We start from the raw sequence: 20,915 nt of genomic DNA on the forward strand, positions 1-20,915 counted from the left end.
GAAGGGGGGGGGGGGGAGAGAGGTGGGGGGGGAGACAGAGAGAGAGAGAGAGAGAGAGAGAGAGAGGGAGAGAGAGAGAGAGGGAGAGAGAGGGAGGGAGAGAGAGATGAGGAACGACAAAGTTCTTCAAAGCTTCAGGCGGTATTAGCGGCAGCGGAGGGAATATGTGAGCGGGAACAAATTGTCGACAGGAATTCATTAGGCTCGTTGTGCGATAACGAGTGCTTGTGGTTTTAATTGACTTAATCAACAAATAGAATTAATCAGAGATTTCTAATTAATGGTAATTGATTGAAATATCCACTGGGTCACTGAGCGAGCAGCCTAAATTCCCTCTCTCTCTCTCCACGGCTTTTCCTTCCGTCCTTGTCGTCTTTGCTTCTCGTCCTTCGTCCTCAAACTTTTCTCTCCTCTTTTATTCCGTCTCTCGTCTCGTTCTCTGTCAGTTTCTATCTGAAGCGTCACCTGTTGGAGGTTTGGGCTGATGGACCTGATGTTTGATTTATGTTGAGTCAGGAAGAGTCAGAGCTGCCAGTGATTCTTTACAGTCACCAACCACACCGACAACCTCACCCCTCTTCTCACCCCTCTCTCTCCTCTCTCTCCTCCTCTCTCTCTCTCCTCTCTCTCCTCCTCTCTCTCCTCCTCTCTCTCCTCCTCTCTCTCCTCCCTCTCTCCTCCGTCTCTCTCCTCTCTCTCCTCTCTCTCCTCTCTCTCTCCTCCTCTCTCTCCTCATCTCTCTCCTCCTCTCTCCTCCCTCTCTCCTCTGTCTCTCTCCTTCCTCTCTCCTCTCTCTCCTCCCTCTCTCCTCCGTCTCTCCTCCCTCTCTCCTCCGTCTCTCTCCTTCCTCTCTCCTCTCTCTCCTCATCTCTCTCCTCCTCTCTCTCCTCCCTCTCTCCTCCTCTCTCTCCTCCTCTCTCTCCTCCGTCTCTCCTCCTCTCTCTCCTCCATCCCTCTCTTCACGGCAGGTCTCAGTAATTAGATTGTGGAGATGAGGAGGTGGAGGAGAGTTAAGAGGATTTTGTTTTAGGGTGGGAGATTTAAGAACGAGAGCGATAGAAGAGGATGGGGGGGGGGATTAGAGGAAGAGGAGGGCAGATCCTCTTCCTCTTGTTTATCCTGAGTCGGTCACTCTTCCTGAAAGATGTTGAGTGACAGACGGAGAGACAACGAGGAGATAAAGACTGTTTCTGTCAGAGTGACGAGACGTGAACGAGACGACGCTAAGAAATAAAAAGTATTCTGACTGGACCTGGAAGGAGTCGAGTCAATAAATACATGATGGTACTGGAGGAGGAGGTGGAGGAGGAGGAGGAGAGGAGAGGAGAGGAGGAGGAGAGAGAGGAGAGGAGAGGAGGAGGAGGAGAGGAGAGGAGAGGAGGAGGAGGAGGAGGAGGAGGAGGAGGAGGAGGAGAGGAAGGAGGAGGAGGAGGAGGAGGAGAGGAGAGGAGAGAGGAGGAGGAGGAGGAGGAGGAGAGGAAGAGGAAGGAGGAGGAGGAGGAGGAGGAGAGGAAGAGGAAGGAGGAGGAGGACGAGAGGAGGAGGAGGAGAGGAGAGGAGAGGAGGAGGAGGAGGAGGAGGAAGAGGAGGAGGAGGAGAGGAGGAGAGGAGAGGAGAGGAGGAGGAGGAGGAGGAGGAAGAGAGGAGGGAAGGAGGAGGAGGAGGAGAGGAGGAGGAGAGGAGAGGAGAGGAGGAGGAGGAGAGGAGGAGAGGAGAGGAGAGGAGGAGGAGGAGGAGGAGGAGGGAGAGGAGGGAGGAGGAGAGGAGGAGGAGAGGAGAGGAGGAGGAGGAGGAGGAAGAGAGGAGAGGAGAGGAGGAGGAGGAGGAGGAGGAGGAGAGGAAGAGGAAGGAGGAGGAGGAGGAGGAGGAGAGGAAGAGGAAGGAGGAGGAGGAGGAGGAGAGGAGGAGAGGAGGAGAGGAAGAGGAAGGAGGAGGAGGAAGAGAGGAGGGAAGGAGGAGGAGGAGGAGGAGGAAGGAGGAGGAGGAGGAGAGGAGGAGGGAAGGACTGATTCTCCTCAAAGCTTCTTTTCTCTTCTCAGCGTCTCTGTCTTCTTGTAAACTCACTTTAATCTTCAAACTTCATTCACCTCATGACCTCGTCTTCATCGCTGCCTCTTCCATCCACCTATCTCTCATCCTCCTCCTCCTCCTCTCCTCCTCCTCCTCCATGGCCTCCATGTGTTCTGGAGGAAAAGCTGTTTAGCAAATATTAGTCTGGATGAGTCTGTGGAGCCTCTGAGTCAATACGGACCCATCCAGACTGGACCGGCCCGAGGGGGGGGGGGCAGACAGAGAGGAGGAGGAGGAGGAGGAGGAGGAGGAGGAGGAGAGGATCAGTGCTCAGAGAAACAATAGAAACAATAGAGTGTCAGGATGGTCTCTGTACTAAACATCTAGTCCAGATCAACAGTGTGAAGAGAAGTTCTTTAACATGAAGATAAACCAGAAGCTTAAATATGGAGACGTCTGCTCTTCTTCTACTAAATCAATTCAGGACGGGACACTAGCATGCTCCTCCTTCATCCCTCCTCCTCCTCCTCCTTCATCCTCCTCTCCTCCTCCTCCTCCTCCACCACCTCCATCTTTCTGTTGTGTCTCCATCTCCTACTCTTCGTCTTTCCTTTTGCTCTTCTTCGTCTCTTTCGTCTCATCGTCCTCCTCTTCCTCTCATTCTTTTCTTCCTCCTCTTCATCAGTAAAGATGTTTGGATGGAAACAGTTGATCATGTTCTTCATCTTAAAGGGCCGGTACAGAATAAACGTTTGATAGAAACCACAGAGTCTCCACCAGACAGCCAGAGCTGGACATGTGGAGGAAACGTCTTCTGGAGACACAACAGATGTCTCTGTCTCAGCGTTGTCTTTTTGTCTCTGAGGCTGACGTCTGTCTGAGTGTGTTCAGACGTCCTGTTGTTGATCCTCAGACTGAAGCAGATTGATGAGCGTGGTCCTGTCTCTGCAGAGGCTCCTGCTCCGTCCTCTAGTTGTTGTTTAGAGCCTCCTCCTTCAGCGTAATACACACCTCCTGTTTGGAATAAATTCATCTGCTGCAAGCCCACACACCACCTCCACACACACACACACCACACACACACACACACACACCCTCACACACACACTCTGCGGGCTTGTCCTCTTGATCCCTGTCGGCTGTATTCTGCGTCGCCGTCTCCTGTTTAGACAACCGGGCGAGCCACAAATATGCTAAACTGGAGAGAGCGAGGAGGAGATGAAAGACAGAAGAAGAAGAGGAAGAAGTGTGTGTGAGGGCGAGCGAGGCAGAGTGAGAGTGAGAGAGAGAGAATCCCATTCCATTGTAATAGTGTTTAATATTTATTGGAAAAATGTCAAAGAAATGTAAAGGAAGTGCTTTTCAGCGAGCGGCCCGGATTAGCATAAATAGTTTGGGGCTTGGACGTGTTTGGTTCCTGCTGCAGAGGAGTAAGGCCGACCCCCCCCCCCCCCCCCTTTGACACACAAATATATGCATATGTTTGCACACACACACACACACACTTGTGCATGAGCAAACAGTGGAACATGCAAACACACACACTGACCTTTGAGTGTGGAGGCTCATCAGCATATAGTGATTTATAATGGGCGCTGTGTTTCTGTTTGGGGGGGCGTGGGGGGGGGGTATTGGCTGTTGTCATTTATTTTATGCTCTGTTACTGCCCATCAAGGATCTGTGAGCTCAATTTGACTTTATGCTAATGAGCTGTAATGAGTGAGCTGAATTAAACGGCAGCTTGTGGAGCTGCCTGGAACGTTGTTGGAAAAGTTTGTTTTAAAGGATGATTCAGCTTTTTATTAACGTCTAGTCCGTCATCTGTCTGGAGCCGCTAAAGGCTGTCAATGCTAATGCTAATGCTAATGCTAATGCTAATGCTAATGCTAACCAAGCTGTCTGAAGTCAACCTGAGACGCGTTAATGGACGACGTCTCATGTTTCTTCTGCTCTTTCTCTTCCAGTCGCTGTGTTTGGAGATTGGAGCTCGACGTCGAGGAGTTCCTCCGTCCTGAAGCTCTGTCAGAAGCTGCTGCAGCAGAGTCAGGTAGGAAACAGGAACAGGAAGCAGAAGCAGGAAACAGGAAACAGGAAACAGGGAACAGGAACAGGAAGCAGGAAACAGGAAACAGGAAGCAGGGAACAGGAAACAGGAAGCAGGAAACAGGAAACAGGAAGCAGGAAGCACGGAAATAGGAAACAGGAAGCAGGGAACAGGAAATAGGAAGCAGGAAACAGGAGACAGGAAGTAGGAAACAGGAGACAGGAAGCAGGAAGTAGGAAGCAGGAAGTAGGAAACAGGAAACCGGAAGCAGGAAACAGGAAGAAGGAAACAGGAAACAGGAAACAGGAAGTCTGACATAAAGTGACTAGACGAGAAAATAATCTGAACTACAATCAGACGTTAAATATATGGATCAGCTGTTCATGGTTCTGATCCTTCCTCTCCTTCCTTCCTTCCCTCCTTCCCTCCTTCCTTCCTTCCTTCCCTCCTTCCTCCCTTCCTTCTTCACTTCCTCTTTTCATCTTTCCTTCCTTCCTTCCTTCCTTCCTTCCTTCCTTCTTTCACTTCCTCTTTTCCTTCCTTCCTTCCCTCCTTCCTTCCTTCCTTCCCTCCTTCCTTCTTTCCTTCTTTCCACTTCCTCTTTTCATCTTTCCCTCCTTCCTTCCTTCCTTCCTTCCTTCCTCTTTCCTTCCTTCCTTCCCTATTTCCTTCCTTCCTTCCTTGCTTTCTCTTTCCTTCCTTCCTTCTTTCACTTCCTCTTTTCATCTTTCCTTCCTTCCTTCCTTCCTTCCTTCCTTCTTTAACTTCCTCTTTTCTTCCTTCCTTCCCTCCTTCATTCCTTCTTCCTTCCCTCCTTCCTTCTTTCCTTCTTTCACTTCCTCTTTTCATCTTTCCCTCCTTCCTTCCTTCCTTCCTTCCTTCCTTCCCTCTTTCCTTCCTTCCTTCCCTCTTTCCTTCCTTCCTTCCTTGCTTTCTCTTTCCTTCCTTCCTTCTTTCACTTCCTCTTTTCATCTTTCCTTCCTTCCTTCCTTCCTTCTTTCACTTCCTCTTTTCATCTTTCCCTCTTTCCTTCCTTCCTTCCTTCCTTGCTTTCTCTTTCTTTCCTTCCTTCCTTCACTTCCTCTTTTCCTCTTCCCATGCTTCCTTACTACCTTCCATTCTTCCTTCCTTCCTTTCCTTCCTTCCTTCCTTCCTTCCTTCCTTTCCTTCCTTCCCTCCTTCCTTCCTTTCCTTCCATTCTTCCTTCCTTCCTTTCCTTCCTTCCCTCCTTCCTTCACTTCCTCTTTCCTTCCTTCCTTCCTTGCTTTCTCTTTCCTTCCTTCCTTCTTTCACTTCCTCTTTTCATCTTTCCTTCCTTCCTTCCTTCCTTCTTTCACTTCCTCTTTTCATCTTTCCCTCTTTCCTTCCTTCCTTCCTCTTCCTTCCTCTTTCCTTCCTTCCTTCCTTCCTTCCTTCCTTCCTTCCTTCACTTCCTCTTTTCCTCTTCCAATGCTTCCTTACTACCTCCATTCTTCCTTCCTTCCTTTCCTTCCTTCCTTCTTCCTTCCTTTCCTTCCTTCCTTCCTTCCTTCCTTCCTTCCATTCTTCCTTCCTTCTCCTTCCTACAGCTACAGCTAGGCGCCCTCACTGACAGATAAATGATTTAGTCGTTGGATGATCTTGAGCCAGTCAGAGGACAAATAAAGTTCAGTCTTGTATATAAAACTGTCTCCGTCTCTGTCTCCACCCCTGACACAGTCGGGGCCCCCATGGCTGAGGTGGGCCCAGACGCGGAGCAGCACCGGGAGGCCCTGCAGCTGCTGTCAATCAACCTGGAGAGGAGGTGGGAGGCGATCGTGATGCAGGCGCTGCAGTGGCAGAACAGACTGAAGAGAGAGCTGGGGCGAGCGTCAGGGTTAGAGCGCTCTGACATTTACACTTTACATCCTTCATCCCACGCTGCAGGCTGCAGTCAGCTGACGCGCCGCCACACTCAGCGAGCGTGTCAGCCTTTGATTTGATGCTAAAATGTGCCGTGAAAGACAGATGGTGCCGTGATTGAAGCTGCAGAGAAACACGCCGTCGTAATGTTTTGTCCTGAATTAAGCTCCAGCTTTGATCCAAACCCAGAGTCAGGCTGAATGTTTTATTTGTTCCTGAGCAGAAAAGGAACAAAACAAATGTTAGTGATGTCTGTCGAGGCTCCGTGTTTACACTCAAACACAAACTGGACTCTGGAGGAATTCAGATGTTTTAATGGATTCTGTGTTGTTTGTCAGGAGAGCTTCTCTTCATCCCCTTAAAACTGGAATTATAGTATTTGTTGATTCACTGAATCCTTTTTTAGTTCTACGAACATTAATGCCTTAGATGAACATCCATCCTGAGTCCAGGTGTGAACACTGATCTGGTCTCTAGAGTCCAGGTGTGAACACTGATCTGGTCTCAGTCCACATTCCTTTGGTAGTGTGAACACACAATGAAGTGGAGACACATTTTAATTAAGACCAGGTAGATGGACAGGTGAAGCAGGTGTGTGTCAGCTGGTTGGTGTCTTCAGTCTCATGTGAGGCTGTAATTAACAGTTTTTAGTTAATGATGTTGTTTGAGGTAAATCTTCAGCCTCTAGAAGGTTAAAGCTCTGAATCTTTTAAAAGTTCTTCAAGTTCTGTTTCACATGTTTTTCTTCTTAAAGTCTGGAGACGTCCTCGCTGTGTCCAGACGCTTTATGCTCTGGAGGTCGTGAGTTTGCTCAGGAAATAGATTTGGTTGTGGCTGTGAGATTTTTATCGTTCTCATGCTAACGCAGAAAAATAAGTTTGATTGGAGGTGGATGGAGCTCCCAGCGCTGATCTGCATCCAGAGACAGAAGCTTCATACGTCCCCGTGTAACCGTCCAGCAGCAGCAGCCAGTGAATCAAACCTGTTAGTTCTCTGGTGCAAACAAAAGAAACCAATGAGATCTGAACACGGTGACAGTTTACGTATCAGAAGATCACGCCTGTCTGCAGCCGTGACGCCGCGTCGCCTCAAGCTTCATCTCATTAGAAACCTGCAGCTGATGAAGCGACGCTGGTTTAACGCTCTGCACGCGTGCAACTCGTCTTCGGATGCGAAGCGTCGAGTGTTTTAGGTGTTAAGTGAAAAATGTCTCACGAGGGACTCGTCCTGAGTCGAGCCGCTCGGCCTGAACGAGGCGCCGGGAGAGAGCTGAGTGCTTTCTGCAGCTAACGAAGGCAGAGAGCTGCAGCAGAATGGAGCTGTTATGGATTTTTAATAGTGATGAATATGGGTGTGAGGAGGAGGAGGAGGAGGAGGAGGAGGAGGAGGAGGAGGAGTGGTTTGGATATAAGGTGAAGGGTTTGGCTCACAGTCACACTTATGGAAACAGCTGAGAGCTCTAAAGCTGGAGAGTTGACTCCAACAAGATCACACACTAATAACTGACAAATGCTGATGTGTTAAGAGCAGAGAGGAGGAGGAGGAGGAGGAGGAGGAGGAGGAGGAGTAGATTATAGAAAAATAAAAGTACTTTTATTTATAGTCCAGATATTAATTCTCCGTCTGTTCAGTGTCCATCTTCATATAAACCAGTTCTCTGGTCGCCCATGTGTCTGTAGAGGACACTTGGTCTCTGGTGGACATTCCCAGGCTCTGGTTGCCGTGGTAACCTTCATATAAACATGGAGCTAGCTCTTCTTCTTCTTCTTCTTCCTCTTCTTCTTCCTCCAAGCCTCTATCATCTTGGTGGATCTGGGGGTAGGAACCAAAGTGGTTGTTTTTTTTGGGGGGGGGGCTCTGTGTTTGAGTCATGTGTCAATCAACTGGATGGGTGGCTCCCATTGGTCCTGATCAGTCCAGCTTGGCACCACCCACTTCTTCTTGAATTCATTTTATGGACAGAGATATTTATTTTTATATATTTATTCTCTGCATCATAATGAAATCCAGATGATGAGGTACCAGACTCTGGTTCTGACCAGGACCAGGTCTGGATACGTCAGGATAATGTTTTCACGTTATTTATCGTTAGAACTTTATTTCTTTCCACAGTTTAACATTCTCTTGTTTTTCTGTTGAAGCTGAAGGAATCCTAAAGCGGCGTGTAGAAGTGTTAATGTCGTCCTGCACATCGTTGAGAATCATTTCTGTTGGTGTGCTCTCGCTCTCTCTCTCTCTCTCTCTCTCTCTCTCCCTCCCCCCCCCCCCTCTCTCTCCCTCTCCCTCTCTCTCCCTCTCTCTCTCTCTCTCTCTCTCTCTCATATATTCACACACATTGTAGAGGAGGAGAAGACAAATAACAGAGGCCAGACTCTCTGACCTCGCTGCCTGGCTGGAGAGTAATTTCACTTCTCCTGGAGATGGGAGAGGAATAAAGAGGGAGAGAAAAGGGGGGAGGAGGCAGCGAGGAGCAGAGGGGGGGATACAGTATATGTGGGTGGTTTAGTTTATAAATGAACTCTTCTGCTCGGTGATAAAACGATTGTCCTCTCCTGGTCTCTCTCTCTCTCTGAGCGTGGAGGAGCATTAGTGAGTGTTTGTGTAAATGAGTCGTGTTCCTGCAGGAAGTGACTCGTTCATCTTTTAATATTAATACGGATTAACAGCCTGTGTTTTATTGCTGCGTTTAGTTTGTTCTGACCTGCATTTATATTCCTCTACATGATCGTTTAGAGCAGAAGTTATTGGAGAAACATCAATATCTAACGCTGAAGCTTTGATCAAAGAACAATTGATTTATTTTTAGGAAAATAATCCTTGAACTAATTTCTAATCATTGAATTATGATCATTTATTTGGTATTGTTAAATTAAATCGACAGATCTTAAAGTAAAGCCATTTTTTGCAGTTCTGCAGTTCCTCCATCGTCCACTAGAGGCTCCACCACCAGTGAGTCAGTCTCCATAGACCTCCATGTTAAACCAACATGTCTCCATCCTGATACTAAAACAGTTCTGGTCTCTAGAGATCATTTCTCTGTTCATGATGAATGTTTCTAGAACTCACCTGTTTAAATGAGATCAATAAAGGGGGCGTGGCCTCTTTGATTGACAGGCTGATTTATAAAGGGTAGATAAATATAGCTGGGTGTCATCTGCATAGCGACTGACTTTTCCTCAGTGTTTCCCAGTAATATTTCCTCAGGGAGGCATGAACAATGTGAACAGTACCGGTCCTAGCACAGAACCCTGAGGAACTCCAAGAAGAACTTAAATCTTTCTGATGGATGAGATTCAAAACAGTCTGAATAATGAACAAATTCCTCCTCTTTGACCATTGTTGGATCAGCTGAGAGTCAGGAGGAGTTAGGAGGAGTCAGGAGGAGTTAGGAGGAGTCAGAGGTTGATCATCTGTAGAGACAGTCAGTCCTTCTATATCAGGTTTCTTCCTGTTTCTGATTTTACAGACAGAAATTGAAAGTATCATGGATGCTACAGTGAAGGTGGTAAACATGGGGGTTCATCCTCTGAGGACCATGAATATAGAGGACAGATGTTGTGAGTGGACATAGAGTCATGTTCCATGAGTCGTTGTGTATTTACTTCTGATCTAAATGAGTGTAAATGAAGCTGCAGGGCGTTCAGAGGCTTCTTAAACGACACCCTGGTGACAGATGTAATGTATGGAGATGAACCGTTTCTTCAGAGCAACATCTGGAGGGTTCTTGGTCGCCTCTGCAGCTCGGCTCTGCAGCTCGGCTCTGGAGGTGATTTATCTGAGCGCCGGTGTTCACGTTGAATCCGAGCGCTGACGCTAGCTTCCCTCAGAGCTTTGACAGCCGCTACAGCCGAGGCTTCAGGAGCCGAGCAGCCACATGAATAATCACCCAGACGCTGCTAGATAGCGCCGCTCGCCTTGGGCCTTCCAGCAGATGCTAAGCTAACAAATGGGAGCAGTCAACGCCGAGCTAATGGGAAAAAAAGTTTCACCCGTTTAAGACTGGCCCCTAGAAGTAAAAGAGCAGAGTGTGATCATGTAAATGTAAGTTTAACCAGGACACAGAGACACAGCTGATAACTTTAACATCAATGAAAACAAGTCGTCGTTTCAGGTGAAGTCTGGATTTATTTTCTGTTGGTTTAACCTCAGATAGATCTGTGAGCATCATAAACAATATCATGTAAAATAATATGTATAGTATAAAATATATATTATGTGTTGTATGTAGATAAATGTATACTCATTATATCAGACATGTATTTATATACAGGCTCCCAGATCAGAAGCGTTTAGTCCAGATGTGTTAGCGTAGATGTTCCTGCTCACCGTTTTAAAGATACGTTTTTATTCTCGTGGTTCATAAAATCCATCCAGTTCGTCTGTAAACTGTTTGACTACGACAGAAAAGAGATCAGCTACAGATGTGAGTTCTGTCTGAGGCCGTGGTCGGTCGGTCCTGAAAGCCTGGATCTGATTGGATGAGGCTGATTGATGCGTCCAACGTGTTTCTGAATGTGTCTGAGCAGCAGAACCAGTTCAGTCATTACCCCTGACTCCCTTATCAGCACGAGGGGAATAAACACAAATCTAATAGAAATTCATTACACTGAGCCCCACACACACACACACACACACACACGCACACACACAACTAGTTTATTAGATTAATAGGCTATGAATGGCTAATACGAATTACCCCCCTCTCTTGTTAACGAGACGCGGAGCAATTTGTATAATTATGTCTGTGGAAGGAAGGATTCCTGTGTCTAAGCATATTTTTAGACAGCAGAGCTTTCTGACGGCGTTTGATTACGTATTTACTTTGGGCTTTTCAGCGCGCTGCTCTTTCTCTCAGAAGTCGTTTCTGAATAATTCATGGCTTTTGTTCCAGAGTGGAATAATTTGTGTTGAGATTTATGAGCAATTGCTTTGGGGTGGGCTGATTTGACTCTTTTTTCCTTCTTCTAAATGATCACAGAGCGTGTTCTGTCAGAGTCGGTGTCAGCGTGCGTCTCTTTCAAACGGAGGTCGGAGTCGAGGCCGAGAAACAAAAACGTCTGGTGGCAAATAAAAAATAAAAGCCAACAGAACGTCTGCCGCCACGGCGCCGAGGAGAACGCGTCTCTGGATCAGCAGGACTGAAAGTGGAGGAAGGAACCAAACAATGAGTCAGGAAAACATGAATGAACTGGAACCAGCAGCTGGAGGAGGCTCACACTCTGGTTTTAATTCTTACCAGTGTCAGAGCCCAGGATCCTGAAAACCTGATTCAGTTTAACATCAGACGTATTTTAATGGTCCTCTCTGCGTCGTCATGACCCGATGGTTTAGTTCTTGTGGGCGGTGACGTTTGATACTCTGACATTTATTCACGTCTCAAACATGTTTCTCTCTTTTTATTTTGTCTGCAGGTTCCTGGGAACTTCCTGGAGCCGGGTTTAGTGGACCTGCACCAGATCAGCCCGGTCTCTGCTGGTCCGGCGGCTCCGGCTCCAGATGACTCGTGGGAGTGGGATGAAACAGACATGACGATCACAGAATCAGAACCTCAACCCGACCTGACACACGACCTCCCCGCTGGAACGCATCGAGCGTCCGACGGCGCCGGGTCCGACGGGAACCCGCTGGGCAGGATCAGAAGTCTGGTCCCGGTCGGTCCGGGTCCTGAGACCACGTCCAGCATGAACGTGTACCAGGTGTACAGCCTCCACACCGTTGAACTGTACAACCAGCCTCCGCTTCATCCCTCCTCCACCTTACTGCACAAAACCACGTCAGGAAGAAGGAAACAGCAGCTCCTGCTGAAGAGCCTGAGCAAGGATTCATCCTTCTCCTCCATCGAGTCGCTCCCAGACCTCCTGGGGGGGTTGGTGTCAAACAGCCGAGGGGGAGACAGACGCAGGGAGGGAGAGGGTGAGGGCGGCCGAGGAAGCGGCCGAGGAAGCGGCGATTCGGCGAACAGCCGCCGGTCCGAGTGTGAGAGCGGAATAGTTAGTGATACAGGAGACGCAGAGACGACGATGAACTCTGAACCCCTGGGAGAGGAGAAGGAGGAGGAGGAGGAGGAGGAGAGGAAGGGTGAGGATGTGGAAGGAAGCGTCTCCAAACACAGTCAGAGGAACAAGATGGACATGAAGAAGGAGAAAGGACGAAGGAGGGATGAAACGAGGAGGCGGTACAGGAGAGGAGGAGGAGAGGCCGTAGAGATCCTGATTAATGGACGAGGGATCCTGACACCTGCTGACTCTGACTCTGACTTTGAGGTGGGGGGAGTCGCTGAGGACTCCTCCAAGTCCTTCATGTCCCACAACAACCTGACGGAGTTGAAGGTGGACGGTTTGGAGACTCCCGCCCTCAGCCGGCAGGCGTCCAGCCCCGTTCTGTCCCAGGGCTCCTCCCTGGAGTCGCTCCTGGCTCTGGGCGTGGAGCTGTTCCCCTCCAAAGACCCCATGCATCGCAGCGCCTCCCTGGAGAACGGCCTGGTCGCCTCCCACGGCTCTGACGGGGAGACCGGAGGCAGCGTGTCCAGCCTCAGAGAGCTGGACCTCGGGCAGAGGAGAGGGAGTGAGGGAGGTGAGGCAGGGAGGAGCTCTGAGAGTGTTCATGGGGAGCTGAGCAGGAGAACCCTCGACCTCCTGAAGCGTCTGGAGAACATCCAGAGTCCTCTGGCGGCCAACATGACCCGCAGTGTTTCTGACATGACCCTCGGGAGCAGCTCCCCTCAGAGGAGCCGCCTCCCCGCCTCCCCGTCTCTCGGGGGTCGCCACGCGCCCCTCTCTGGGATTTCTTGCCCCACGAGGAGAGGACCTCCGTCGCTGATCAACGAGGGCTCGGGGACGGCGTCTCTGACGGAGCTGAGCAGCACCGAGGACTCGTCTCTGGGGTCGGAGGATTTGACCGCGCTCAGACATCAACGGAAGCTGTTCCTGGATCCGACGGCGGCGCCCAACGCCAACTCTGGTTGTTACAGGAAGCGTTGCCATGGCAGCAGAGGAGGCCAGGGCACGGAGGAGGCGGACGCCACGAGTCTGAGCATGGTGGTCAACGTCTCCTGTACGTCAGCCTGCACCGACGAGGACGAGGACGACAGCGACCTCCTCTCTTCCTCCACGCTCACGCTCACTGAGGAGGAGCTCGGCGTTCGGGACGAGGAGGACGAAGACGAGGAGGAGGAGAGGCTGACCGGTGCCTCCTCCGGCAACGAGGAGGAGGAGGATGAAGAAGAGATGGAGGGCTCCTACGTGTTGGGGCTCGAGTACATGAAGAGGGAGCTGCAGAGTTGGATCCGAGCTCCTCGCGCCTCCTCGTCCTCCTCCAAAACAGAGCTCTGGGACGAGCTGCAGTGTGGGAGCAGCCTGACCTCCTCCTTCACCTCCTCCTCCCAGAACGAGACCAACACCAACGGAGGTATCACTAAGACACAGCGAGAGAAGAGAGGGAAGGAGGAGGAGGAGGAGAACAGGAGGAACCTCACCAGGAGCTACATCAGCCGGTTTGTGGACGACGTGGAGAACGGGAACGTGGAGCAGAGCGCTTTGAAAGGGAAGGACGAAGACGATGAGCTCCTCCGAGAGGAGTCGAGTGTGTTCACCAAGAAAGGGGAGTCGCTCAGGGAGTCGCTCAGGGAGGAGTCGTTCAGGGAGGAGTCGTTCAGGGAGGAGTCGCTCAGGGAGGAGTCGTTCAGGGAGGAGTCGCTCAGGGAGGAGTCGCTCCAAGACGTTGACATGACGTTAAAAACCGAGTCCGGCTCAGAGAAGCAGCTCTGTTCGTCTCCGTCCTGTGACCTCCAGCCCTTCGCCTCCAAACGGGGCTCCTCTCTGGTGGGACAGCTGAGGGGGGAGCTCCCCTGCCACAGCTCCTCCCTCCCTTCTTCACCTCCCTCCCTCTCTCCGGTGGAGGACTGCAGGTCCCACGGCGGCAGGAAGGCCATCACCATCCAGGAGAAGTTCAAGTTCTCCTCCTTTGTGACGGAGCAGACGAGGAGCGAGGTGAGGGACAAACATTCGTCCCTGCCTCCTAAGAAGTGGCACAGCTCCCACGCCTCCTGCTGCAGCCACCTCCCGTCCCCCTCGTCCCTCCGTCCCCGCAGCGTGGACGAGGCCAAGAAGGAGAACGTGCACGAGTTTGTGATGAAGATCATCGACATGACCTCGCTGGCGCTGAAAAGCAAAGAGAACCAGAGCGAAGAGCCGAACCAGAGCGAGAGCGGGGGGACCGTCCCGGACCAGGGTCCTGCTCCACTGACCCAGATCAGAGACAAGGTAGAGAAGACACAAACTGTCCCTGATAATAAACTGGATCTGACCTCAGACATGTTCTCTGCTAACCGATGTAAAAGTAGCTAAAAGTTCTCAGAGTTAATTTGTTCACTGAGTCGCAGTAATTCAATAAACCGCCTCACAGATCACAACTTTCAGGATGTAATGACTCATTTCGTCGACTAATCTAAAAGCTCATCAGTTCTCCAAAGAAAAGAGAAATCAGGCAGAAAACTTTGTGCTCCTGTAAAAAGTGTCAGATATTAATATGGAAATCTAGATGAGACGCTTTGGTAATTGTTGGTAAAGAATCTGAAATTAGAAAATAACTTGAATAAATAACAGAATGGAAGCACTGAAAGTCTCTGAAACACTCTCCCTCTTCCCCCTTCCTCCCTCCTCCTCCTCTCACCCCTCTCCCCCCTTCCTCCTCCCTCCTCCTCCTCCAGGTGCTCCAACACTCCCACCAGCCTCTCCACCTCCGTAAGGGAGACTTCTACTCCTACCTGTCCCTCTCGTCCCACGACAGCGACTGTGGCGAGGTCAGCCAGTGCTCCGAGGAGAAGAGCTCCACCCCGGGGCCCTTCAGCGTCCCGTGCTACAGCCCGGACCTCTTCACCAGCACCAACCAGCAGAACTCGGCCCAGTCGTCCAGACGCTCGTCCCCGAGTCTGGACTCCAGGACTCTGGACCTGAAGTCTGATGCTGACGGAGGTCCCGCTGCGTCTCCTCCGCCCAGTCCTGACATCAGGGACGAGGAGACCCTGTTTGCAGCCTGCACGGAGGAGGTGTACCTCGGGCCCCCGCTCTGCTACAGCATGGTGCTCACCAAGAAGCCACGCCGCCTCCTCCTGGACGACGCATCGCTCCGCTCCAGAGATAATCAGCTCACAGAGGAGGCGCAGATCTCCTCGTCTCGGGACGACTCATCTTCCGCCTCCTCATCAAGCGACTGCCTCCGGGGGCCCGGCTCCAAACCCAGACTCGGCCCTTGCTCCGGCTCAGAGAGAGGAGGTGAGGACCGGTTCCTCCTCTGTGATGCAGCTGCAGGAGACGTTGCGTCGGCTGCGCTGCAGGAGCAGAGGAGTCGTAATGAGGGGCCTCCTTATCTTAATCCCCGGGCACGTGTCGGCCTGATAGTCTCCTCCAACGCCGCCGCTGAATGTTTGGCAGATACTAAAGCGCTTCAATCCAATACGGGCGCCGTAATGACCGAGATAAGTGTCTGCGGCTCCGCTACAAATCCCTCAAAGGAGCCGGCACCCGCCGCCGCCGCCGCCGCCGCCGCCACCGCCACCGCCACCGCCACGCGCATTAATCCCAAAATTAACTGCTCGCCGATGAGAGAGGCTGATAGGAGAGAGGAGGAGGAGGAGGAGGAGGAGGAGGAGGACGACGCTCAGCAGGGGAAGCAGGAGGACAGAGAGAAGAGAGGGAGGAGCAGCTCACAGACGACGGTGAAGCAGGTGAGTCTGATCTCAGGGCCTTGGTGTTCCAGGTATTAGTCTGAGCCGAGGAGCAGCAGGAATGAGACCCCCCCCCCCCCATCTCCATTTCCTCCCGGTTCTTATCTTTTTCCTCTCACCTATACATCTCCTCCTCCTCCTCTTCCTCTCCTCTCTCCTCCTCCTCCTCCTCTCCTCCTCCTCTCCTCCTCCTCCTCTCTCCTCCCCCCTCTCTCCTCCTCCTCTCTCCTCCTCCTCTCCTCTCTCCTCCTCCTCCTCCTCCTCCTCCCCCCTCTCTCCTCCTCCTCCTCCTCCTCCTCCCCCCCCCCCCCCCCCCCCCCTCCTCCCCCAGGTGTTAATGGAGCCGGTGGATTTCTGCAGATCCTCTGTTTTTCCAGTGGAGGTTCAGGTCCACAGAACAACATCAGCATAATTACTATCAGTCAGATTTCATTAGGATTCATCAGCGAGGAGCTTTTCCTTCCCGCAGTGATCGTTCACTTCATTTCATCGCTGAATTAGCGTGTTTGGCTCCTTTTAAAGTTTCTATTTCTTAATGCAAATGAGCTTCTTCTCTGCTCGTCAGCTTTAACTTTTCTGAGGAACAACTTTCACACGTTCACTGAAAGTCCTAAATATCTGTATCTGCTAAATAAAGTACTAACAGTGATATTAGTTTCTGTTTCAGACTCATTATGACGTTAAACTTTACCTTTAGGATTTAATTCAGACGTCTGACGTCTGTATTTTTATCTTTATATATTTTATCTGTTTATTTTATTTGTAAATTTAATTAAAATATTTTAATATTTTCTGTTTTTAAAAAAAATACAAAAAACATTAAAGTTAAATCAGATTTTCTATTTAAAAAAACAAGTTTTTAATATTTTATCAGATTTTTTGTAGAAATAGTTTTTTTTTATTTTCTTTTGTTTTATTTTAATATTTTTAATATTTTTATTTTAGGCTTTATTTTTGTATATTTGAAGATTTAAATATGTAAAAATGTTACTTTTCCTCTGGTTCATTGTTTTAGATGCTTTTAGGATTTTGTATTTCTTTTTCTGAGCTTTTATTTGTGTCTAGGACGGTTCTATGTGTCATTAATATTAGTTTATTTTCATTCAGACTCTTTTTTAAGCTTCGTTGTTTTATTTGAACATTTTAAGGATCTTTCTTTCTTTCTTTCTTTGTTTGCTCCTGGTCTGCAGCGCTGCAGCGTTTCTGTCTCATTAAAGAGCAGCTTCATTAAGTCGTCGTCGTTGTGTGATGGTGGTGGTGGTGGAGGTGGTGGAGGATGTGGAGGATGTGGAGGTGGTGGAGGATGTGGAGGCAGAGCAGCTCCTCACTCTTTACAAAGCGATTAGTCGTGAACCAATTAAGATCGGAGCTGAAGAGTTTCCGGGCCGATGCTCGTTCTTCTTTCCATCAGTTTGGGCTCAAAGAAGGAAACAAGCCGATTAGAAAACAAACTCTGGTCTGATAATGATGTTTTGATTTATTCTTCTCCTCCTTCTCTTGTTTGTCTCTCTCCTTTATTCACTCGCCCTCCATCCGTCCATCGCTACCTCTCTCTCTCTGGTGAAACAGAAAGAATAAAAGCAGATTAGTTTTAGTTTCTTCTTCTGCTCTCGACCTTTTTATGACCTTCTCTCTCTCTCTCTCTCCCTCTCTCCGCACCTCAGGTGAACATGAAGTCAGCTGTCAATCACTCCACCAGAACAGCACAGGGGCGGAGCCAAGCCTCAGTGAGACCGCCCACCTCCAGGATGCTGACGTTCAGGGTGAGTGACCTCATCATCACAATCAGAGACACTAGGCGCGTTCGACTTGATGCAGATCTGTCTGAGTCTGACTTGACGTGATGCATGCTGGGATGTTCTGCTCATAGACCTCGAATATGATTGGTTAAAATGAACTTGTTCAACCCAGCATGCATCACGTCAAGTCAGATCTGCTCAGATCTGCATGAAGTCGAACGTGCCTATTTAAACTAATCAGGTGACGTGTCTCCTGTCCGTCACCACATTAAGCCCCGCCCACAAACCATCTGATTGGCCCAGCAGATGTTTAATGGAACAGAATCAGTTATTGTTAAGTTCTGAGGGTTTCTCAATATTTAAGGTCTGTGAACCTCCTGGTGCTTCAAGGTTGGGTTTAGACTAAATGTATGAAAGTAGAAGGAAAGGAGAAAGGAGTGGTTGTTAGATGAAAGGAGGAGGAGAAGAAGAAGAAGATGAAGAAGAAGAAGAAGAAGAAGAAGAAGAAGAAGAAGAAGATGAAGAAACGATAATAATAATAAGAAGAACTTGTTTCCATCGGTCACTGATTTCTGTTGGTCTAAACGGAGCATGGACATGACTCTGGAGACCTGGACCTGGTGTGTGTCTCTGGTGTGTATCTCTGGTGTGTATCTCTGGTGTGTGTCTCTGGTGTGTGTCTCTGGTGTGTATCTCTGGTGTGTGTGTCTGGTGTGTGTGTCTCTGGTGTGTGTCTCTGGTGTGTATCTCTGGTGTGTGTCTCTGGTGTGTATCTCTGGTGTGTGTCTCTGGTGTGTGTCTCTGGTGTGTATCTCTGGTGTGTGTCTCTGGTGTGTGTCTCTGGTGTGTGTCTCTGGTGTGTGTCTCTGGTGTGTGTGTCTCTGGTGTGTGTCTCTGGTGTGTGTCTCTGGTGTGTGTCTCTGGTGTGTATCTCTGGTGTGTGTCTCTGGTGTGTGTGTCTCTGGTGTGTGTCTCTGGTGTGTATCTCTGGTGTGTGTCTCTGGTGTGTGTGTCTCTGGTGTGTGTATCTCTGGTGTGTGTCTCTGGTGTGTGTGTCTCTGGTGTGTGTCTCTGGTGTGTGTGTCTCTGGTGTGTATCTCTGGTGTGTGTCTCTGGTGTGTGTCTCTGGTGTGTGTCTCTGGTGTGTATCTCTGGTGTGTGTCTCTGGTGTGTGTCTCTGGTGTGTGTCTCTGGTGTGTATCTCTGGTGTGTATCTCTGGTGTGTGTCTCTGGTGTGTGTCTCTGGTGTGTGTGTCTCTGGTGTGTGTCTCTGGTGTGTGTCTCTGGTGTGTATCTCTGGTGTGTGTCTCTGGTGTGTGTGTCTCTGGTGTGTGTCTCTGGTGTGTGTATCTCTGGTGTGTGTCTCTGGTGTGTGTGTCTCTGGTGTGTGTCTCTGGTGTGTGTGTCTCTGGTGTGTATCTCTGGTGTGTGTCTCTGGTGTGTGTCTCTGGTGTGTGTCTCTGGTGTGTATCTCTGGTGTGTGTCTCTGGTGTGTGTCTCTGGTGTGTGTCTCTGGTGTGTGTCTCTGGTGTGTGTGTCTCTGGTGTGTATCTCTGGTGTGTGTCTCTGGTGTGTATCTCTGGTGTGTGTCTCTGGTGTGTGTCTCTGGTGTGTGTCTCTGGTGTGTATCTCTGGTGTGTGTCTCTGGCTCCAGTTTATTTTTTAGTTTTCATCATTTTTCTTTTTAAAGTCAAATCAAACCAGGAAGCTGCAAACCATGAACAAAGGCCGTCACTGACACAGACTGGGGGTGTGTGTGTGTGTGTGTGTGATGTGGTCGCCCTATGGGTGCCTCCAGGGCTAAGCACAACCTACTGCCCCATACACACACACACACACACACACACACACACACACACCCCCCTGAGGGCAGAGCACAGAGTCCAGGTAGAAGCTCTGACAGCCCAACAGCTGCAGGTTAGACAGACATGTTGTACACACACACACACACACACACACACACATGAACACACACAACAGAGGACAAAGCCACGCACACACACAAAGACATGAAAGAGCAAAATCACACACACACACACACGCATGTAAAGCCACGACAAAGGACACACACTTAAATACACACATCATATCAGTGATGCATACAGCTGGTCCTGACCCCCATGGCGTGGCCCAGTCTAGCCCACCTGTTCACACACACACACACACACACACACACACACACACACACTGTACACTCAGACACAGGTGCAATTAAAGCAATCGTGAATGCGGCTCATGATGTGCTCTGTGACCCAGACAGCAGAAGGTCTGCAGCAAAACACACAGGAGAGAGAGAGAGTGTGTTATTGTGTGTTGGTGTGTGTGTGTGTGTGTGTGTGTGTGTGTGTGTGTGTGTGTGTGTGTGTGTGGAGGTTTCATCACTGACTCATCTTTGTAAAGTTTCTCTGAGAAGCCGACTGGAACCACGACACAGAAACAGGCCGAGGGACGAACCAACAGAAACACATCAAATTAAAACTGGAATAATTCAAATGTTCAACGTTTGTTTCTCTTCAGTAAATGAATCGTTTGTCGTGATTCTGATTGTGATGAGATCCTCGGTGCTTGGAGCCCACACCACGTCACAGACGCACAAATAAAATAAAGATTTGTCAAAGTACAGCGCACGTTTGCACTGTTGTTCAATATTTACTGTTGTTCTCCACTGGACCAGTTCCACTCATGTTCTACTGCTGCTTTTATTGTGTAGATTATTGTATTTTATAGCGTTTAGTTTTCATCCAGTGACCTGATGCTTGTGGATAAACACTGGATGAATTAGGACGTGTGTGTGTATTTGAGGTTATTTTATCGTCGCGGTGCATCTGATCTAAAAGCTTCGTTCTTCTCTCCGTCCACAGGGAGCAGGAGCCTCCAGGATCCAGCTGTGAGGAGGGAGTCCTCCGTCCTCCGTCCTCCGTCCATCGCTGAGTCCACCTCTTCCTCCGGAGCCTTCATGTATCTGATCCACCACCAAACACTGGACTGAAAAACTGACCCGCTCCTTCAGAGTGACTGAGGACAGGATACGGGATTTAAAGAAATGAAGACAGACAGACAAAGAAGATTCAAAATGAAATGAGACAGTTTCAAGGTGACAGAGACGAGAGGGACCTGGGACACTTTAAATGAAGACAAACTCATCTTCATCATGTTCAAGCTTTAGTCTGCTCCACAGTTCAGATAAATACGATGAAATGAGACGACTGATGACAGGATGAGTTCTGCTGCCTCCACACAGACAAGTTCCTCCTGAAATCATTTACTATGAGTTTATACTGAAGCACCAACAGATCAGCAGCAGAAGAATTCATTTACAGAAAACTGTTCAGTCATCATCTAAATGTTCCTGGTTTACATGTTTCTGACATGAACGTAGCTGAAGCCGTAGCTTTAGGACTAAGTTTAGACGACTGTGTAGTGATTAAAGCTGCATGATGCCCCTGTAGACCACTAGGGGGCAGTTTCACAGAGAACCTTAATTCATTGTTAACTCACCTCCATTCTGACGAGTATC

General features: G+C 49.4%; 1 protein-coding gene across 1 annotated transcript in view; it reads left to right on the forward strand.

Moving 5' to 3' along the window:
- akap6 (A kinase (PRKA) anchor protein 6) overlaps positions 1-20,289 on the forward strand; it is a gene marked incomplete at both ends in the record, with an annotated part of 100,675 nt that extends 80,386 nt beyond the window's left edge. Inside the window, 9 exon segments of the mRNA XM_084568478.1 lie at positions 3,975-4,008; positions 4,011-4,057; positions 5,753-5,758; positions 5,761-5,904; positions 5,907-5,909; positions 11,347-14,196; positions 14,643-15,659; positions 17,324-17,422; positions 20,260-20,289. Of these exon segments, the coding sequence (XP_084424604.1) occupies positions 3,975-4,008; positions 4,011-4,057; positions 5,753-5,758; positions 5,761-5,904; positions 5,907-5,909; positions 11,347-14,196; positions 14,643-15,659; positions 17,324-17,422; positions 20,260-20,289 (4,230 nt within the window).
- Between the last annotated feature and the right edge of the window lie 626 nt (positions 20,290-20,915).

The sequence above is a fragment of the Chelon labrosus genome, assembly GCF_963514085.1.
Source record: "Chelon labrosus genome assembly, chromosome: 20".
Lineage (NCBI taxonomy): Eukaryota > Metazoa > Chordata > Actinopteri > Mugiliformes > Mugilidae > Chelon > Chelon labrosus.